General features: G+C 37.8%; 1 protein-coding gene across 1 annotated transcript in view; it reads right to left on the bottom strand.

Annotated features, from left to right (window-relative positions):
* Window positions 1-19,376, bottom strand: part of LOC124787832 (vacuolar protein sorting-associated protein 13D) — a 557,316-nt gene that overhangs the window by 145,012 nt on the left and 392,928 nt on the right. The window contains exons 49-53 of the mRNA XM_047254770.1: window positions 11,193-11,408; window positions 10,818-11,042; window positions 5,764-5,942; window positions 5,538-5,682; window positions 2,250-2,458 (exon numbers count right to left, since the gene is read on the bottom strand). Of these exons, the coding sequence (XP_047110726.1) occupies window positions 2,250-2,458; window positions 5,538-5,682; window positions 5,764-5,942; window positions 10,818-11,042; window positions 11,193-11,408 (974 nt within the window). The remainder of the gene's footprint in view (window positions 1-2,249; window positions 2,459-5,537; window positions 5,683-5,763; window positions 5,943-10,817; window positions 11,043-11,192; window positions 11,409-19,376) is intronic.

Below are 19,376 nucleotides of genomic sequence, written 5' to 3'. Positions count from 1 at the left end.
AACAGCTTATACCATAGGGTCCTCAAACTGAAGGCACTCTGATACACCTCCTTATTTGGGGCTGAATGAATGATCATGTCTCTGACTCTGTGTCTGCATAGGACACCTGGGGCATACCCATGATGAACTGACACTTACGACTGAAGCCATGAAGCTTGGCTGCCCAACTCCATACAATTGCTGTGGCTGTTTGTGACACTGGAATAATTCAACACACAGAGTGATAATATACATTTATCCATAATAAGAAAAAGGATTCTTACAGACCTATGTGATGCCCATCAGGAATACCACAAAATGTTGTTGACTGACTTCTCTAAGCGTCTCAGTCTTCTGCATGTTCATCATGGCGGGGGACGAGAGAGGTGAAAAACCGATGGCTAAGCCCGTGTCAAAATAGCCAAGATTTGTTCCAAAACAGCCCTATGCACCTGTTGTTGTTGCAGAAGTGATTGGAGTGAAGCCTAAGAGGTGAATAGCACAAAAACCACAGAATCTAAAACACAATAATTCAACTCTCATTGTCACCACTTGTGTTCTGACTAGGGACACAAAGAAACATACAGCCATAAAAGAAACACAGTTTATACGGCCATAGAGTGACATCAACAAAGAGCACACTGAAACCACTTTACAAGTCTCGAACACATTTAAATATGAGCAATCGGAGGCCCCTGCCTGCCCTTTTAAAGATGCTACCCATGTCAGGTACCACTGCTGTAGTGCCTCCCACACATGGTAGACCTGCTGATGGTACACAGTAACCAGGCTGCCCCTTGCGGCCACCTCGGGTAGTTGTAAGCTTGCCATTTGAATGTCAGCATGCACTACGTCTACTGTAGTGGCCCGGCTTACATCCGCCGTGAGCCGTACATACTGTAACCAGCTGGTTGCTACACAAACTGTTTGACCAAAGCCTCATAGATGTGGGTAATGCTGACCGAGCACTGATGACAACGTGCAGACAATCAGGGAACTGATTCATGGCAATTGAACATTTTCTGATGGTGAGGATGTTCATACAGTGGTTCTCAAATGGTTCCATGGCCAAGGAGTGGACTTCTCTTGTCGGGGGATTGAAAGATTGGAGAGTTGGAATATTTACAAAAACTGGGTGACTGCTGAAAAATAATGTCATGTATCTGTGTCACTTTAAAGCATAATGCAGAATTCGATGAAAGTGACTTGGCCTGATACAGTACAGTGTAACTTACATTTCGATGTCCTGCAATACGGTCAATATGAAATGAAATAACTGGGATATGGCACTTTACCCATTTGTAACATCTGTTTGCATCACTGTCATATAAAATACCATACAATTTAACTTTCACTCTAACTGTGTGATGTGAAATGGAAATGTGACAGCCACGTCACAGAAATGTGTGAACGGACCAGAATTGCTCACTGCCAGCACATGCTAGCTTCGACAGGTATCAGTCGGAATGCACATTTAGTTATAGGCTAAATTCTGGCAATGTGTGGTGCGCATAGGTGCATGCCAGCAAAAAGCAACATACCGTGTAAGCTGGGCTATGGTATGTTGCAGACACTTATCCCGAAGTCTGATTCTACAAGCCATGGACCACAGGGGCTGAGTTCAACAAGAGCTCCCCTATGACGCGTATGGCAGTTTGGCTGGTGGTCTCCATTCATATTTGTTCCTGTTTCATCGCACCGCGAAGTACACGGCACCCTCGCAACAAAAAAGAAAGTTTAATTCATTCTAGACAAGCGTCCACTGTTCTCCCGCAGCCACGAAATCTGTCAACGCATTCTCAAGGCAGTGCACCAATGAAACTACTATGCAACACCGTTACCGTTATCGCCAGCTAATAGACATTGCAATCAGAATTTAGTTCGTCAAGTGTTCATTTACACATTTGTGCTGATTAAATACATTCATGATAAAAATTTACTTTCACAATGCCTGTCACCACAACCTACAACCTGAACGTAGTGCATGGGAGCAGCAATTAAGTCGGCTCTCTATACAACTGACATTTAAGCATTCCCGCTTCAGAGGGAATCATAAACACTTTGTTCCTATTTTATATAGATCAATGAGGATTGGATTAGATTATTAATAATAAAAGCCAAGAAATCTTGATGGTTACTTGATTAATTTATCTAGATAACAAAGATTAATTCCATTCTAAAAGTTAACATAGTAAAAAGAACATGTAAGATACAATAATTATTTTATCATTGTACATTATATACTGATATTTTTGAAATATTACACTTACTTCTCAAAGGTGCCAGTGAATGCGATGTATATAAAATTTTCATAAGTCAGTCCTCGACCAGGTCCTAGAGTTGCCATTTCGTAGACACAAGATGCACCTCCAGGTGCAACTAGATTTATGTAATGGGGCTGAGTGGGTTCATCCCAAGCATAAGCAATACATGATCTTGGTCTCACTACAGTCTGCAGGATTTCGTCACTGATGCAACTCTGTTAAAATAAATGTAAAACTTCTAGTTCAGTAGCAGATGTCTGTTACACAAGCCAATAACAGTTTTCACAAAGTTCTCTTCTACTTTGTTTACAAATCTTTTGGAGATCTGACTGTCCATTATGATCTTAATTTGTAGTTCCCTTACAAGGAAACATTCCCAGAGTGTGTATGTAGAGAGGGAAAAATAATGCAATACATATTATTATTATTATTTTTTTTTTTTTTTTTTTTACCCAATTTCAATTTCATATCCCAAAAGGTAATTTGGCATTTAGGTTTACAGGAAATATCTTCTAAACCATGAACTATGAAAACCGTTTTTCATATGGAAGATGAAATGCAATTCACTTTCTTGAAATTTTGCAAAATAACCCCACCATCATTAATTAATTTTGAAACATGAAAGCTTTTGATATAACACAAATTCAAGAAGCTTTCATGCCACTACCATTGATGTGTAATAAAGCTGATTTCTGAAGCACAATTTTTTGAAAATAAACTGAAAACCTGGCTGTCTTGAGTATTTTCAACATACCAAATTAAAATAGCAAAGCATTCACTATTATTCTAATTATTTCTTTTACTTATACTGTATCTGCTTTATGTTTTAAATAGTATTTTCATATTTTAAATTCATTTTTTTTACATGCATGTTTTTTGTTACTTGATAATTGTGAGTACAGTAACTAATTATAATGATACACATCATTGCAATAATGATAATCTGAAAATAAATGCTTGAAACTTTGTGAAGAGAACTGATACTAGTGACTGCAGTTTGAGTATACTGTTCCTCAATTGGAGATTATGATGTCAGTTATTCAGCAGAACTAGATCTGAAAATTTTCTCATGAAGTTCTTCCAAGATAAAAAGCCATATACATCCAACAGCTGCACCTGTCCTGTTGACACTTTTGGGATCACCAAATGGAAAAGTTCTTTGTCCTCGTGTATGACACTCAGAACAATTCTTTCACACTGACCACCCCGGGAATCTAAAAATAATACAGATTTTTTTTCCTGCAGTGGTGATGTGGTCAGATGTTAGATTACCACATTTCAATGCCATCACATGACCATTTGGGGCTTCAAAAAAAGATTCTCAAATTCTTGGTACCAACTCTCCATTAGTTTCTTTTAAAACTACGAAAATGGGAGTGGTGAGTGTGAAAACACAGTTTGGAGCATCGTACATGAGGACAAGGAACTTGTTCATCCAGTGATCTCTAACTGGTTGATGGGGCTGCTGGACATATATGGCTTTCAATATTGGAAGAATTTGAGAGATTTTCAGACTGTTCTGCTGAATGATTATGATGTCTGCCTCCACTTGAGAAACAATATAATCAAGCTGCAGTTACCAGTACATAAACAATTCTCTTCACCATGGTTTTACAATGTGCTCAAGTATGCTTGGTACAAATCTGGATATTTGGAGGACCACCTGTCACAATTTGAAATCCTGCTGAATTTTGTTTTATAGTGTGTTTCCCGTCACGTGTATTATGTGAAGAAATTTCATTCATTCAGTGTCCTTGGCATAAAAAAAGTTGTGTTTCAAACTTTTTTTTTGCAAATTATCATTACTGTAACAATTTAGTATCATAATAATGTGTTACTTATTGTTTTCAATTAACAAAATACACATATGTGAAATGGTAAAAAAAATTAATAATAATGACATTGTTTCTTTTTAAGGTATATCTTTATATTATTATTATTATTATTATTATTATTATTATTATTATTATTATTATTACTGTTGGTGTTGTTGTTGTAAAGCAGGTTATTTGTGTAATAACCTGCATAATCAGGGAATTTTCAGCTAGATACCAGACAACTGCCATACACTCTTCAATAACCAAAAACAACAATTTCTGCAAGAGTTGGATATTGAGCTAAGTTCTGTAATAGATTCCTATTTTATCAACAGTAATACCATGGATTTCATTAGGGTGACAGCATGTGTCAAACATTTCACAAAACTGTAGCTCAGTTTTAAATGAGATGCTCACCAAAAGGCAGAAGCACTGCATCATTGATAGGCATACAAACCAAAGATGTGGATAGTGGTAGAGTGAGAGATAGAGAGAGGTGGGAGGCAGTGAGGGGGTTCACATTGTTTTTGGCAACAGTTTGGTGATCGCCATTCACTCTATTTGACAACTGATTGTTGTTATACCAACGTAAAACAGTGTGCAGTAGTGCAATGGATCCTTTACAGCACATCCGCCACTCCCATAACCTTCCTGGCCTAAACCTAAGGTAACTCGCTCAGCCCCCCCCCCCCCACCCCCCTATCCCCACCCAAGAGCGTGTTCACGTGCCCAGCGGTATGCCACCTGCCCCCTCTGTCTGCACTCGTAGCTAGCCCACAGGCATCTCCACACTCTCCCACAAGCCAATACACATTTCCCTCCAATCCCCTCCCTGCCTCCCACCTCTCTCCATCCGTCACCCCACACTACCCCATACCCACGCCTCCCCCCAGTACAGTCACCATGGGACAATAAAGAGCAGGCAGTTAACTGAGCACAATGTAGGGAGACAAGCATGTGCCTATGAGTGAGTGAGTGAGAGTGTGAGTGTGAGTGTGTGTGTGTGTGAGAGAGAGAGAGAGAGAGAGAGAGAGAGAGAGAGAGAGTGAGTGAGTGAGAGTGAGAGTGAGAGTGTGTGTGTGTGTGTGTGTGTGTGTGTGTGTGTGTGTGTGTGTGTGTGTGAGAGAGAGAGAGAGAGAGAGAGAGAGAGAGAGAGAGAGTGTGAGTAGTCTCCTTTATTCGTAAATAACTCATAGTTTTCAACCAGAACTTTCCATACAATACTGTAGCTCAGTTTTATCACAACCAGCTACAAATCTGCTACAAATGGCAGATTATTAGTAAGAGGACCAACCTGCATGAAGTAATGACTTTGTTCCTATGAGAAACAAATGTCAGATGAGTTCAAGTTATACTATCAACTGTTCACTTCTCTCTCAGCCCTAAGTCTTGTGTGTTACCAGAAGACACTGCGCAGAATTTTATAAGAGATGTCAAAATAGGAAATAAATAGATTTGGAAATAGTCTGATACAAACCTGATAAAACTGCATGGATACCTCTGACAAATTGTCAATGCGTATTGGTGGAGGCATTGTATCAGCATCTGTGAATACAACACAGTATGTGGCACCTTTCAAAACTATTTCCACACGTAGCAGGTACATTTTACTGCTTACATCTCTGAAAAAATAAATTGCAATAACTACAGGCTTAAGCTACTTGGAACAAAATGGGTATAAATCACATTTTCACATTTTATACCTTATATTTACATGCAGAGAATAACTGATATCTATCTGGAATCCTCCAGACCACAAAGAGCCGGAAACATTAGGTAAACGAACACAAAGTAACTGGTCCTTGTCGAGCCGAGGCCAATGCCATGCTAAATTGCAATCAGGCACAGTCCTCAGGTAAGTTGCTTCAGCTCCAGGATCAGTCTAAAAAAAAGGAGGAACTATCAGTGCCAATCACAAGTGAGAAGACGAAGAAATGTTTCAATTAGCCCAATATCCTGTTGTTTTAATTATACTACAAGGATAACAGTAACCAAAAAATAAAATATAAGAATTACTAATAATTTCATCATAGTTTTCTGCAATCAGAATTTGTGCTGAGGGTACTAAAACAACCTAAAAACTTGGAGGAGCATTCAAATACTAATACAAACATTTCTATTCAATTGAAACACACAGTTTACACTATCCAAGTTACAGATATCAAACTTTTTTATTGCTGTTTAAAGTAGTTATAACTGTAAAGAATTCAGTTTAGTCCTTCTGCCACTACTTCTATCAATGAAAACTTGTTGCAGAAAATGAGTTGCATTCTATTTTATGCTACAGTTCTTACTCCTATACGACTTACAATCTGTATCTGGAAGGGAAAGGAATGAAGTACACAGATTCCACACTTTACGAGAGCCAGCATCAGTAGGTATTTACTTTCAGGCTAGGAAAATATCTTTATGAAAAAGTTAATCCTTTTAGTACTAAATGTGATTCAGTCATCACAACAATTTCCATAAAAAGTGCAAGTTATGAAATAATGAGATGTGGTGTCCTATACTTCCAAATCAAGGCAAATGTTGTAGTGTTTCTGTACTGTGAATACAAAGCAAGGTCAAAGCATGGCTCTAAGGCACTTCTTTCAGTTTATATGTTGTGCAATGACTGTTGTAACAGTCAAACAGCCATATTGTTATGTTTATGCCTGCAAGATATTATCAACAGCAAGGATGTTAGTTCAAGGAAGGAAGATTAGGTTTAATCTCCCATTGACATCAACATCATTAGCGACGAGCAGAAGCTAAGATAGTGTGAAGGATGGGGAAGAGAATCGACTGTGCCCTTTCGAAGGAACTATCCCAGCATCTGCTTGGAGGAATGTACGGAAATCAGGGAAAATGTAAATCTGGATGCTGAATGCGGGATTGAATCATCATCCTGCCGAATGTCAGTTCAGCATGTTGACAATATTAGTTTAAGTTAGCACTATTTTGATTACATGAAAATTAACTTGAGTTATGATGTATTTTCTGGTTTTGCAGAGGCTGTATCCAGTTTTGAAATAGTTATTGTTGATAACAACTAGTCATTTTATTATTTAAGACATGTTTGTCCACTGGGAAGAAACTAAGGCACACTACAAAAAACAACTTTCATTGGCAACAAATATGCTGAATTCTGCTTTTATTATAGAAACAGGTTGTATCACTGAAGTATAGAATAATATTTGTTGGTTTTCTGAACCAGAGTTTAAAACTTCATTTACATGATTTAGCATACTTAATTACCAAAGAAGACAATGTACATGCTCTGTATTTTTTCTATGAGTGACAATAGCTTCCAAACTATACAGAAACTGATATTATTCTTTTTAATGTTGTTGGGCAGTTCTGGAATACAGTAAAGATATAAAGGGGACTTCCAAAAGTGAGTTATGCATTATTATGGCAAGCAGAGTAACTTTTATCGAATGCTGCAATACACTTCAAAGTGACATAGATACATGACACTACTTTTCAATATAGTCCCTAAATCCTTGTACACAACAGTTCAGAATGTCCTCCCAATCATTCAGTTCCATGACAATAGAAATCTGCTCCTTGGTCACTGAGTCATTTGAGAACCACTGTGTGAATGTCTTCATAATTGGGAAATCTGCACCAACTGCAAATCAGTTCCTTGGTTGCCTGCAATCGTTGTCTGTGGCCAATGTTGGTGGACTTCATTCCCAATCAATATAACCCACCTCTTGTGGCCTTTGTCACATTTTTGGCATCATTTCATAACTGATGGACATGGCACTGAATTTGGCCCACACCAGAATTTCACAGGGAATCTACGTGCAGTTTAGACATTTTGGCACAAGGATCGCACTGTTCCACAAACTTCCACTTTGGAGTACATCTCACTCCCACACTGAGAAGAATCTGTTATCCATATCACAGTAGAACAGTCTCTGCAAGAAATCCAGAACATGAATTCTTTTCTGAAGTGTCACATTTGTTGCAGAGCTGTGTTAATGCGAGACACTTTATTTTTGAAGCCCCATCATAAATTCAGTGTGGCACTGGAAAAAGGAAATCTGAAAGTAGTAGTGGGAACCCTAGGAGTTAGTAGAAAAAGGGGAGTGGCCTTTCTCTGTGCCAAGCTCCTTATCATTTAATAAGTCCATCATGAAACAGTGAACAGGTTAACAATGTACATTTGCCATGAAGGCATTTCACTAGAATAGTGGCAGTCAGATAACTGCTCAAACGGAATTCCAAATCATTACAATTTAAGCATCACAGTCACATTCCATCTTACCACATGAAGACAAGGGTCGAGAATTTAGAGGAGGCATGTTCAGCTCTAAAAAAGAACCACATGGTGGTCAGTGCACTTATAAAATCCCAGAAAATATTGAAGGACTATTAGCATGAACTGGAAGGAAACCACTGTGATCAGCAAAGAAACTAAAAAGAACAATCATCTATTGTATATTCCACAGTGATTTGAAGTTCCACTTTTATCCAATTCAAGTAATACAGGAAGTGAAACTGTTTGACAGGTCTTCATTAAGCACATGATTTCACAATATGGCTACATTCATTGGCCCCAAGACCACCACATTTGTCAGTGTGAAATGCTTCTTTGTGGGGCTATTTCAAATGCACAAAGTATACACCACTTGCCCAATGACAACCTCTAAGTTGAAAACTATGATTCAAGAAGTAATTGCTGTAATTTCTATGGATTCATTCAAAATAATCCTTCACTCCCAGGAATACATACATTTGAATGACCATCATCTTAAGGATCTTTTCTAGACACAAACTTTCGGTGTTGTGACCCTTAAGGTTGTGGAATTTACTGTCTGCTTTCAACAATACAGCCTGTATATTAATTTTCTTCCCTTTTGGGGAAGTTAGTTCTAAGTTCCCTATTTCCTCATGGACTTCATTTCAAGGCGGTAACTAACTCAGCTGCATGTTGGCTTCCACCAGTCCACATGATTACTGCTGTTGCTACACGTCCTATGCAACACATCATAGTCTAGAAACACTAGATTAAAGATAAGTACTTTCTCTCTCTCTCTCTCTCTCTCTCTCTCTCTCTCTCTCTCTCTCTCAACTCTTAACTGTGCAAGTGAATTATGCACATTTGTGCTGCTGTCATTGTCTTTTGTCTATCTGCTTTATAAACAGCACAGCCCCTGCATACCATTTCTATTGAATCTTGCAAACATTTTTAATTCCGAAAAATACACCTTCTTCCTTCAGCCTGTATGTCTTCATGGATAGCTAACTAATCTATTCATTTCCACGGGTTTCTTTATGTAAGCCCAAATGATAATTCCAGTGGCACAATGTACCACTGTTGCATATGTTCCTTTCCATCAATCGAGCCAGTGCCGGGTCGGGACACGTACAGTGCTTCACCAATTTCACGGAGAGACCTGTTATTGTGATGAGGTTGCCATTCCTCTCTCTCTCTCTCTCTCTCTCTCTCTCTCTCTCTCTCTCTCTCTCTCTCTCTGGGAACAATCTGTGTTTCCCTTCTGCCTGCATACAGTGTAACGATGTGTCAAATGTGACAACATTTTTCAATGTTTGTGCATCATGTATCTGAAGCAGGACATGGGAACCAGCCCAGTATTTACCTAGGAGGATGTGGAAAACCACCTAAAAACTACAGCCATGGTGGCCAGCACACCAGCCCCTATCATTATGCCATGAGTCAGATTCAATCTGCTGCCGGTGCACATCACCATGTAACAGCAGCAGGTGCTTTAATGCATTCTGCTATCAGGGATGATACCAATGTTGCAGTCTTCCTCTACAATTCTGTCCTACTTTAAACTTTTGTATCACTTTCTATGTTCCTCACTTATTACACAACTAAGAAACAGTGAACAATGGTTCATTTTTGTACATTTTTGCTTTTTGATAGTAGCATTTCCTTTCTGAAACCAGAAAACAAGAACACAATAGTTGAAGCCTCAACAAATACAAATAAGCTGAAAACATCATACTCAACTTCACACAATCAAAGTATTTCTCTAGTCCTAAATCACCATAATTTTAGCTATGGTGCCTCTTAATTATCCCATCCAATATAAACAATGAAGCACATTAACTTTATTACTCAAGTCTAGCACTTGGATATTTAGTTGTCCCTTTTCTGATTAACAGTTTATTTCAAAGTTTTATTAAATACACTACATAATAGTGATTGTACTTATCTCGTAATATTCATTGTGCCTGAAAGCTTACTATTTTAAAAACAACGCCTGAACAAAATTGTAACAGGCATAATTAGATATCACAATAATCACAGACTTGTGAAAGAGCTAGTCCTCTTATAAAGAAAAAAAATTAGAAAGAAAGAAGTAAACATTCATGATGTTTAAAGCATAAATATATACATATAAGATATAAGAGAATGAGGTCTTTTGTATGGAACAAAGAATCGGTTTCGACAAGGATGTGGAAGGAAATTGAACATATCTTTTTGAAATAAACCATCACTGCATTTGTCTTGAGCAGTTTAAGGAGATATGGAAAAAAATCCAGCTACACAGTGATTTTAATACAATTCCTTCTAAATGACGCCACAGCTTTAGCCACTGTAGCACCTTGTTCAGTTAGTAGTCTTGGGTTGTGTTAATCAGCACAGGGCTATATTTGTAAATGCATCACCGTTCTGTAACACAGTATTTAAGTATTTCCAAAAACTATGACAAGGCATATGTATGTTAACACATGGTAGCAGTTATTTTGGCACCATAGATATCAATTTACTGACAACATCTTAATTGGTACCTACCGTACCACCTGTGAAGCATTTTTGGGCAAAAAGGAGATGATGACTTGACATATTGTGAAGTTGGTATCTTGGAGATAAAGTAACTATGTGTGTAACTCTGTGACGGCCACGACCAGGGCGAACTTCGATACCAATTAAATACACAAGATCTGGGCTGTTGCTTCTCAGAGCAACTCTCAGTCTGCGCACTTGTAGGCCTTTCTGAAGGTGGAAGTGATTGCACCACTGTAAAATAAATGACATAATAAAAAAGAAAATTCATTGCTCAAGATTCCGCAATATACTGGAAAGTTATAAGAACTTGTGATTGCTTTTATATGAATTCTTTTTCAACAAAACAAACATTTTCAGTGACAAAATGTAAATTCTGCTTACATGTGGAATTCCTTCTGGGTGCACTTTATTGCCAATCCTTGCAACAACTGTTGGAGTAGTTTCATGATCTGCAAAGGAAAACATAAGTGGTGCCACCATGCGTGCCATTTCATGCTCATCAAATTGCCCAGCTGTGTCTGTTGCAACTCCTTCCTGTCGAAATACTAGAGGGAGACCAGTTCTATTGTAGATCCAGAAAGGTACTGATACAGAAACCTAAAAAAGAAAGTAAAGTATGCCATTTCAAGGAAAATTCACCAAATATCTTTATGCTGGATTTTTAGCATTTACAGTAGTGAGGGTAATTCATGTGAAAAGTTAAACTATATGAACAGTTTCTTCCATATCTTTTTCCATCACCACAGTCTCCCAAATAATTTCCTTTAGATCATTTTTCTTGGCTTTGTTGTGGAACACACACATTTTAGATTATTTATGTACATCATTCTCAGGTCTGAATAACTCCAATTTCACATTACTACTGTGACATTAACGAAGTGTAGCCAATCAGATGTAGGATTTTGAGGCATATATGTCTTAAGATAAAAACTGACAAATGGCATGTGTATACCAATATTACATTCAAACTATATGAAGCAACAAACCTATGAAATAGGATGGCACATATGTAAATGTTTGTTTGAACTGTATAAACAGAGAGCTATTAATCGAGTTTAAATTGCCAAGCTATTGATAATATAATGACTGTTAGTCTTAACTGAATACAATATTGGAAAATGTTGGCTGGGATACACATAATCAACTAGTTACTATAAAGTGAGATGTTGCTCAGCGGCTAGGTATATAAACAAAATCTTTATCACACACACACACACATATATATATATATATATATATATATAGAGAGAGAGAGAGAGAGAGAGAGAGAGAGAGAGAGAGAGAGAGAGAGAGAGATCAAGGGGGGAGCGTAACTAGGTTACATTGGTCCAGACTGTGCAGTCCAACCAGATTACAAGTTGTATAGTGTAGAGAGTGTGGTAATCAAGGAAAAGGCAAATGAAAGGAAGGATGAAAGGGAACATAACATTTGGCACTCTCTTAAGAGAAATGATAAAAAATTAGTTCCTCAATGATTTGCATATGAATAATTTGAAGCAAAGACAGCCGAAAAAATAGATGCTCGAAATAATGTGACAATTTGCTTCTGACATCTCTGGAAGTAATTGTGGGATACACTTGAAAGTTTGCATGTAATAACTTACCAATACAAGGTCGTAGCATATAGAATGTCATTCTCCTACTGCTTTCCAATAGTTTACAAATTGAGAGGAAGAAGGTGCTTATAACAGTTTTCACAACGAAACTTTGTCTCGAAACCTGACAGAAAATCCAAAGAGATTCTGGTCGTATGTGAAGTATGTTAGTGGCAAGAAACAATCAATGTCTTCTCTGTGCAAAAGCAATGGAGATACTGTTGAAGACAGTGCTGCCAAAGCAGAGTTACTAAACACAGCCTTCCAAAATGCCTTCACAAAAAAAGACGAAGTAAATATTCCAGAATCTGAATTAAGAACAGCTGCCAACATGAGTAACATAGGAGTAAATATCCTCAGAGTAGTGAAGCAACTTAAATCACTTAATAAACGCAAGTCTTCTGGTCCAGACTGTATACCAGTTAGGTTCCTTTCAGATTATGCTGATGCATTAGCTCCATACTTGACAATCATATACAACTGTTCGCTCACAAAAGATCTGTACCCAAAGACTTGAAAGTTGCACAGGTCACACCAATATTCAATAAAGGTAGTAGGAGTAATCCACTTAATTACAGGGCCATATCATTAACATTGATATGCATCAGGATTCTGGAACATATACTGTGTTCGAACATTATGAATTACCTCGAAGAAAACAGTCTATTGACACACAGTCAACATGGGTTTAGAAAACGTTATTCTTGTGAAACACAACTAGCTCTTTATTCACATGAAGTGTTGAATGCTATTGACAAGGGATTCAGATTAATTCCGTATTGCTGAATTTCCAGTAGGCTTTTGACACTGTACCACACAAGCGACTTATAGTAAAAATGCGTGCTTATGGAATATGGTCTCAGTTATGTGCCTGGATTTTTGACTTCCTGTCAGTGAGGTCACAGTTCGTAGTAACTGACGGAAAGTCATAGAGTAAAACAGAAGTGACTTCTAGTATTCCACAAGGTAGTGTTATAGGCCCTTCACTGTTCCTTATCTATATAAATGATTTGGGAGACAATCTGAGCTACCATCTTAGGTTGTTTTCAGATGACACTGTCATTTATCAACTAATAAAGTCATCAGAAGATCAAAACAAACTGCAAAATGATTTAGGAGAGATATCTGAATTGTGTGAAAATTGGCAGTTGACCCTAAATAACGAAAAGTGTGAGATCATCCATATGAGTGCTAAAAGGAATCCGTTAAACTTTGGTTACAAGATAAATCAGTCAACTAAATACCTAGGAATTACAATTACGAACAACTTAAATTGGAATGAACACATAGAAAATGTTGTGGGGAAGGCTAACCAAAGACTGTGTTTTATTGCCAGGATACTTAGAAAATGTAACAGATCTACTAAAGAGACTGCCTACACTACACTTGTCCGTCCTCTTCTTAGAATACTGTTACACAGTGTGGGATCCTTACCAGATAGGACTGATGGAGTACATCGAAAAAGTTCAAAGGAGGGCAGCACTTTTTGTATTATCGCAAAATATGGGAGAGAGTGTCACTGAAATGATACAGCATTTGGGCTGGACACCATTAAAGGAAGGCGTTTTTAAAACTCAATAATGACTTTCTTTCTTTCCTCTTCAGCTGAGATGTACTAGCCATAAGCAATAGTTTAACTGCAGTTTTTAAACAGAGATAATTTATATGGAATAATATTCATATAATTAACACACTTTTAAATACTAAGTATTTTCAAGTTTGTGATTTATAAAACGCAATAAAATTTAATTTCAATGCTAGGTTAAAAACAAAGATTTCCCTGAGGGCTTTTACTTTTTCCTTGTTCTTCTTCTTCTTCTTCGAGTCACATGGACTTTATATCACTTGCTAGACATCATAAATTTTAATACTGCCTTCCCCACAGAGTACTAAACAATTATTGTATAACATAATAAAAGATGTTAGATTTAATTTGAGTACCATTTTCAATGCAGCTCTACCCTGTCATATTTTATTAGTGGCTTATATATGCTCACACAGCAAAACCAAATATAATTTTTAGGTGGTTTAGCATTTAGAACATTGTCTTTCTAATGAAAATAACTTAACATAGTTCGCAGAAGACTCTTTTTTATAAATGCAGGGCAAAAATAGCCACTTTTGGTGTTCTTAGAAAAATTGTCAACTTTGCCCTAATTTTGCAAACAATTAAAAGCTAAACATCAGATTTTTTTCAAGCCACTATTTTTTTCAGCAGAATCTGCTGCAAATTATCCATAAGCAAATCACAGATGAAGTCTTTTTTCATAATTTTGCTTAAGACATCGCAAAAAGTTGTGCAAGGTGACCTAATTTTTTTTTTTACTTCAAGAAAAGGTTACCAGAGATGACATGACTCAAAGTTGCTGAAAATGCACAGGTGGACTGTAGATAGCTGCACTGTATTTCCGGAAGTACTGAATTAATGACTGTGAAACTTTACCAATGCTCACTGGAAATGAGCGATTGTTCATAGTAAATTACATCAAAATCCCTGATCGTCCTGTGGAAACCACTACACCAATTGGAGTGGAATGACGAAGAGACAATGTCCAAAGGTACTGCCTTACCAAAGAATATGTTAGAGAGAAAGTTTACACAATCATTTAAGTCAACCATGTTTTTGCTCAGCAATATTACCTGTCACTGAGCAGTTCTATATCTCCTTCATCACAATATGGTGGCAATTAATGCAAGTGGAGAGCTAATTAGCAGTTTTTGCACATAAAAAGGTGTGAAGGAAATGCAATAGAGTTAGTACACAGTAGCTGCTTTCAGAAGCGGCTCTGCCTCTGATGGGGTAGGACAAACTGGGCACAAGGCACAGTAAGAGGTAAGGTGAAAGAGGGTATTCTTTTGCAATTGGTAATTATTATTGTTTAGTATTAGGAGAATGGGAGGATATAAGATATTTGTTCGTAGACCAGGTCTGAATCACCGTGCATGGCTGTGACGATCTTGGCAATATCTTAAGCATGCTGGGATAAGGACTGCCAATCAGTGCAGACAAGCCATCTACAGACAGCAAGACTGTAAAGCAGAGAATCTTTGGTGTGGAAGTAATGGTATACTATATTATAGTGAGAACTGTAGGTTTGATATGAATAGACATTTTTATCCAGCCATCAATCAAGTAAAGATCGGTGGCTAGGAAGGAAGGTGCAGGTGAAACAGAAGGGATCAGGAAGCGTTAAGGGAATAGTGTCTTGCCCAGATCCAGTTCATGATCATAGCATAAGTTACCTTGGGTTAGATTTTGGGTTTAAGATTTGATATGGCTATGAGGGACTACTCCAGACAGTCCATAATTGGGGCTCAGATGTTTAGGTGATAAAAATAAGGAATTTATCTACTTTTTATGTTCTAAATATACTTTAATAATGCGAAAAACAAGTAAAAATAAATATTACGAAAAGGGTAGTTGCTAGTCACCATATAATGGAGATGCTGAGTAGCAGGTAAGTACAACAAAAAGACTGTCGGAAAGTAAGCTTTTGGCCAACAAGGCCTTTGTCAAAAATAAACACACACACACACACACACACACACGCATGCAAATGCAACTCACATACACAAGATCACAGTCGCTGTCAGCTGAAACCAGAGTGCGAGAAGCAGTGCATGAGGGGCTAGGCAACTCTATGTAGCATATATTGCAGGGTGAGTTCCCATTTGTGCAGTTCAGAAAAGCTGGTGTTGATGGGAAGGATCCAGATGGCACAGGCTGTGAAGCAGTCTTTGAAATGAAGAACGTCACATTGGATGGCGTGTTCGGCAATAGGGTGGTCCAGCTGTTTCTTGGCCACAATTTGTCGATGCCCATTCTTGTGGAGAGACAGCTTGTTGGTTGTGCTGCCCACAATGCTGCATTCTATGTGGACATGACAACCAACAGGCTGTCTGTCCACATGAATGGCCACCGACAAACTGTGGCCAAGAAACAAGTGGACCTTTCTGTTGCTGGGCATGCAGCCCAACATGACATCCTCCACGTTGTCATGTCTATAGAATGAGGTACAGTGGTTGCAGTTTAACTTGTAGATCACATGACTGGTTTCCCAAGTAGCTCTGTCTTTGACAGAATAGGTGGTGTTTGTGACCAGACTGGAGTAGACGGTGGTGGGAGGATGTACAGGACAGGTCTTGCATCTAGGACTATTACAGGGATATGAGCCATAAGGCAAGGGGATGGGAGCAGGAATTGTGTAGGGATGGATGAGGATATTGTGTAGGTTCAGTGGGCAGTGGAGTAAAACTGTGGGAGAGGTGGTAAGGATAGTAGGTAAGGCATTTCTCATTTAAAAGCACGATGAGAGGTAGTTGAAACCCTGACAGAGAATATGATTCAGTTGCTTCAGTCCTGGATGTACTGAGTTACAAGGGGAATGTTCCTCTGTAGCTGGACATTGGGTCTTTGGGAGATGTTGGATGATTGGAAAGATAAGGCACAGGTGACTTGTTTTTGTACAAGGTTGGGAGAGTAATTACGGTCTGTGGAGGCATCAGTGAGACCTTCAAGCTGGATTGCTTGTAACTACAGATGTGAATAACTTGGGGGGGGGGGGGGGGGGGGGCACTGTCACAAGGGGTAGAGTACCAGTGGTTACAAGTGACAGATTAGCAGTTTTTTTAGGGTAGAGAGGGCAGAAACAAAAGATGTTCAGAGACAGGCTGAAAATGACATTCACATTGATGAAGCAGGCAACCAGAAAGCAAATTTTAATGTACACAATTCATGCTGACAGCCTCTGATTGAAACTAGAGATAATCAAAAATTGACAGGAAAATTACGTTCATCCAGTTGTCATTCAGCCAGTACACAAAATTAGTTATCGTTATTGCATCAGAATATCCGAGGACTAAGGGGTAAGCTTAATGAGTTGCTTATTTGTGTTGAAGAATTAGAGTTGAGCAAACCAGTTGATATAATCTACCTCTCTGAATATCATGTGACCACTGGTATAGATATGTTAAATGTTATGGATTCACGTTAGCTTCTATATTTCTGTAGAGAAAATATGGAGAAAAAAGGAGCTGCCATATTTGTCAGAAACTGCTTCAATTTAAAGAATATTTCTATTAATAAATTTTGTTCAGAGAAGCATTTAGAAGCTTGTGCAATGGAAGTTGTATTTCATAATGGAAGTTGTATTTCATAATAAGTCCTTTATAATAATAGGTGCATATACAGATCACCTTCAGGAAATTTTAACCTTTTCATAAAAAATCTGGAAGCCCTGCTGTCCCATCTGATGGCAAAAAACAATGTGGATTTATTGAAAAGCTCTGTCAGTGAACAATTATTGCAGTCAGTAACACTATCATTCAATTCAGTTCCTACTGTGAACTTAGCTACTACGATATGTAAATGCTCTGAGGCTGCTATTGATAACATCTTTGTAGACAAATCTAGGGGAAAAAGTCATGTCACAAAACCAATAGTAAATGGGCTATTTGATCATGACATGCAGCATCTTGTGTTAAATGTTGAAACTTGTCAGGATAAAAAATCTATTAAATCTGAGTACAGCAGGATAATAAATAAGTCAAAAATTGAGAAATTCAGGAAATTGCTCAGAGACATAAACTGGATAGATGTTTACAATACTTCTGACTCAAATGGAAAATACAAAGCATTCATTAATAAAGTTACTTCCACTTTTGAAAACTGTTTTCCTCTAAAGCTAACTCAAATCACACAGAAGTCAAAAAATAAACCGTGGATTACACAAGGAATAAATATATCATGTGGGACAAAAAGTAGACTGTATCTACTATCTAGGAACAGCTCTGATGTTACAATTGTAGTGCATTACAAAGAATATGGCAAAATACTGAAGCAAGTAATCCAGAAATCGAAGCAGCTTTATTATGAGAAAAAGGATAATTGCATCAGGCAACAAAATAAAAACTGTATGGGATATAGTGAAGACGGAGACAGGTGGGGGCCAAAAAGGAAGAGGAACAGATAGCTCTCAAAATAAATGAGACATTGGTAACAAGTACAGGTAGTGTTGCAAACCCCTTAAACAAGTATTTCATTTCTGTTACTGACAGCATGGGGTTATCAGGTTCTGTGAACAGTGCAATGGAGTATCTGAGACCAGAATTTAAAAATAACTTCAGTAAAATGGAAATGACTCTCATGTCTCCCAAAGAAGTAGCATTCATCATAACATCTTTAAAATCTAAATATTCCAGTGGGTATGAGAACATTTCCAGACTGGCTACAATATGCTGAAGTTAAGCCTCTTTACAAGGAGGAGGATAAGGAGATACCATCAAACTATCGACCAATTTCACTTTTGCTGGCTTTCTCAAAAATATTTGAAAAGGTTGTGTTCAAGCATCCTTAAGCATCTGACTGCAAATAATATATTGTCCAAGTCAGAGTTTGGATTTCTTAAGGGTTCTGATATAGAGAAAGATGTTTACACTTATAGTGAGAATGTACTTAATTCATTAGATAATAAATTAGAGGCTACTGGCATTTTCTGTGACCTGTCAAAAGCCTTTGACTGTGTGAACCACAGCATTCTCTTAAGTAAATTAGAATATTATGGTGTCACCAGCAATGCTGTGAAATGGTTTGAGTCTTATCTGTCTAACAGAAAACAAAGGGTGTCATTGCAAAATACCTGTGCAGTAAGCTGTCAGTCTTCATTTGACTGGGAATTAATTACATGTAGTGTTCCTTAAGGGTCCATCTTGGGTCCATTGCTTTTTCTTGTGTACATTAATGACCTCTCATCCGTTACATTGCCAGATGCTAAGTTTGTTTTGTTTGCAGACGATAGAAACATTGCAACAAGTAGCAAGTCAAGAACAGGTTTACAAACAGCTGCTAATCAAATTATCACTGACATTAATAAGTGGTTTAAAGCTAATTCACTGTCACTAAACTTTGAGAAGACCCCTATATGCAGTTCAGAACCTGTAGGAGATTTCCTTTCGGCATGTGTATAACATA

This window comes from Schistocerca piceifrons, chromosome 3 (assembly GCF_021461385.2).
Source record: "Schistocerca piceifrons isolate TAMUIC-IGC-003096 chromosome 3, iqSchPice1.1, whole genome shotgun sequence".
NCBI classification, from domain to species: Eukaryota; Metazoa; Arthropoda; class Insecta; order Orthoptera; family Acrididae; genus Schistocerca; species Schistocerca piceifrons.
This window is presented reverse-complemented; position numbering and strand designations above follow the sequence as displayed.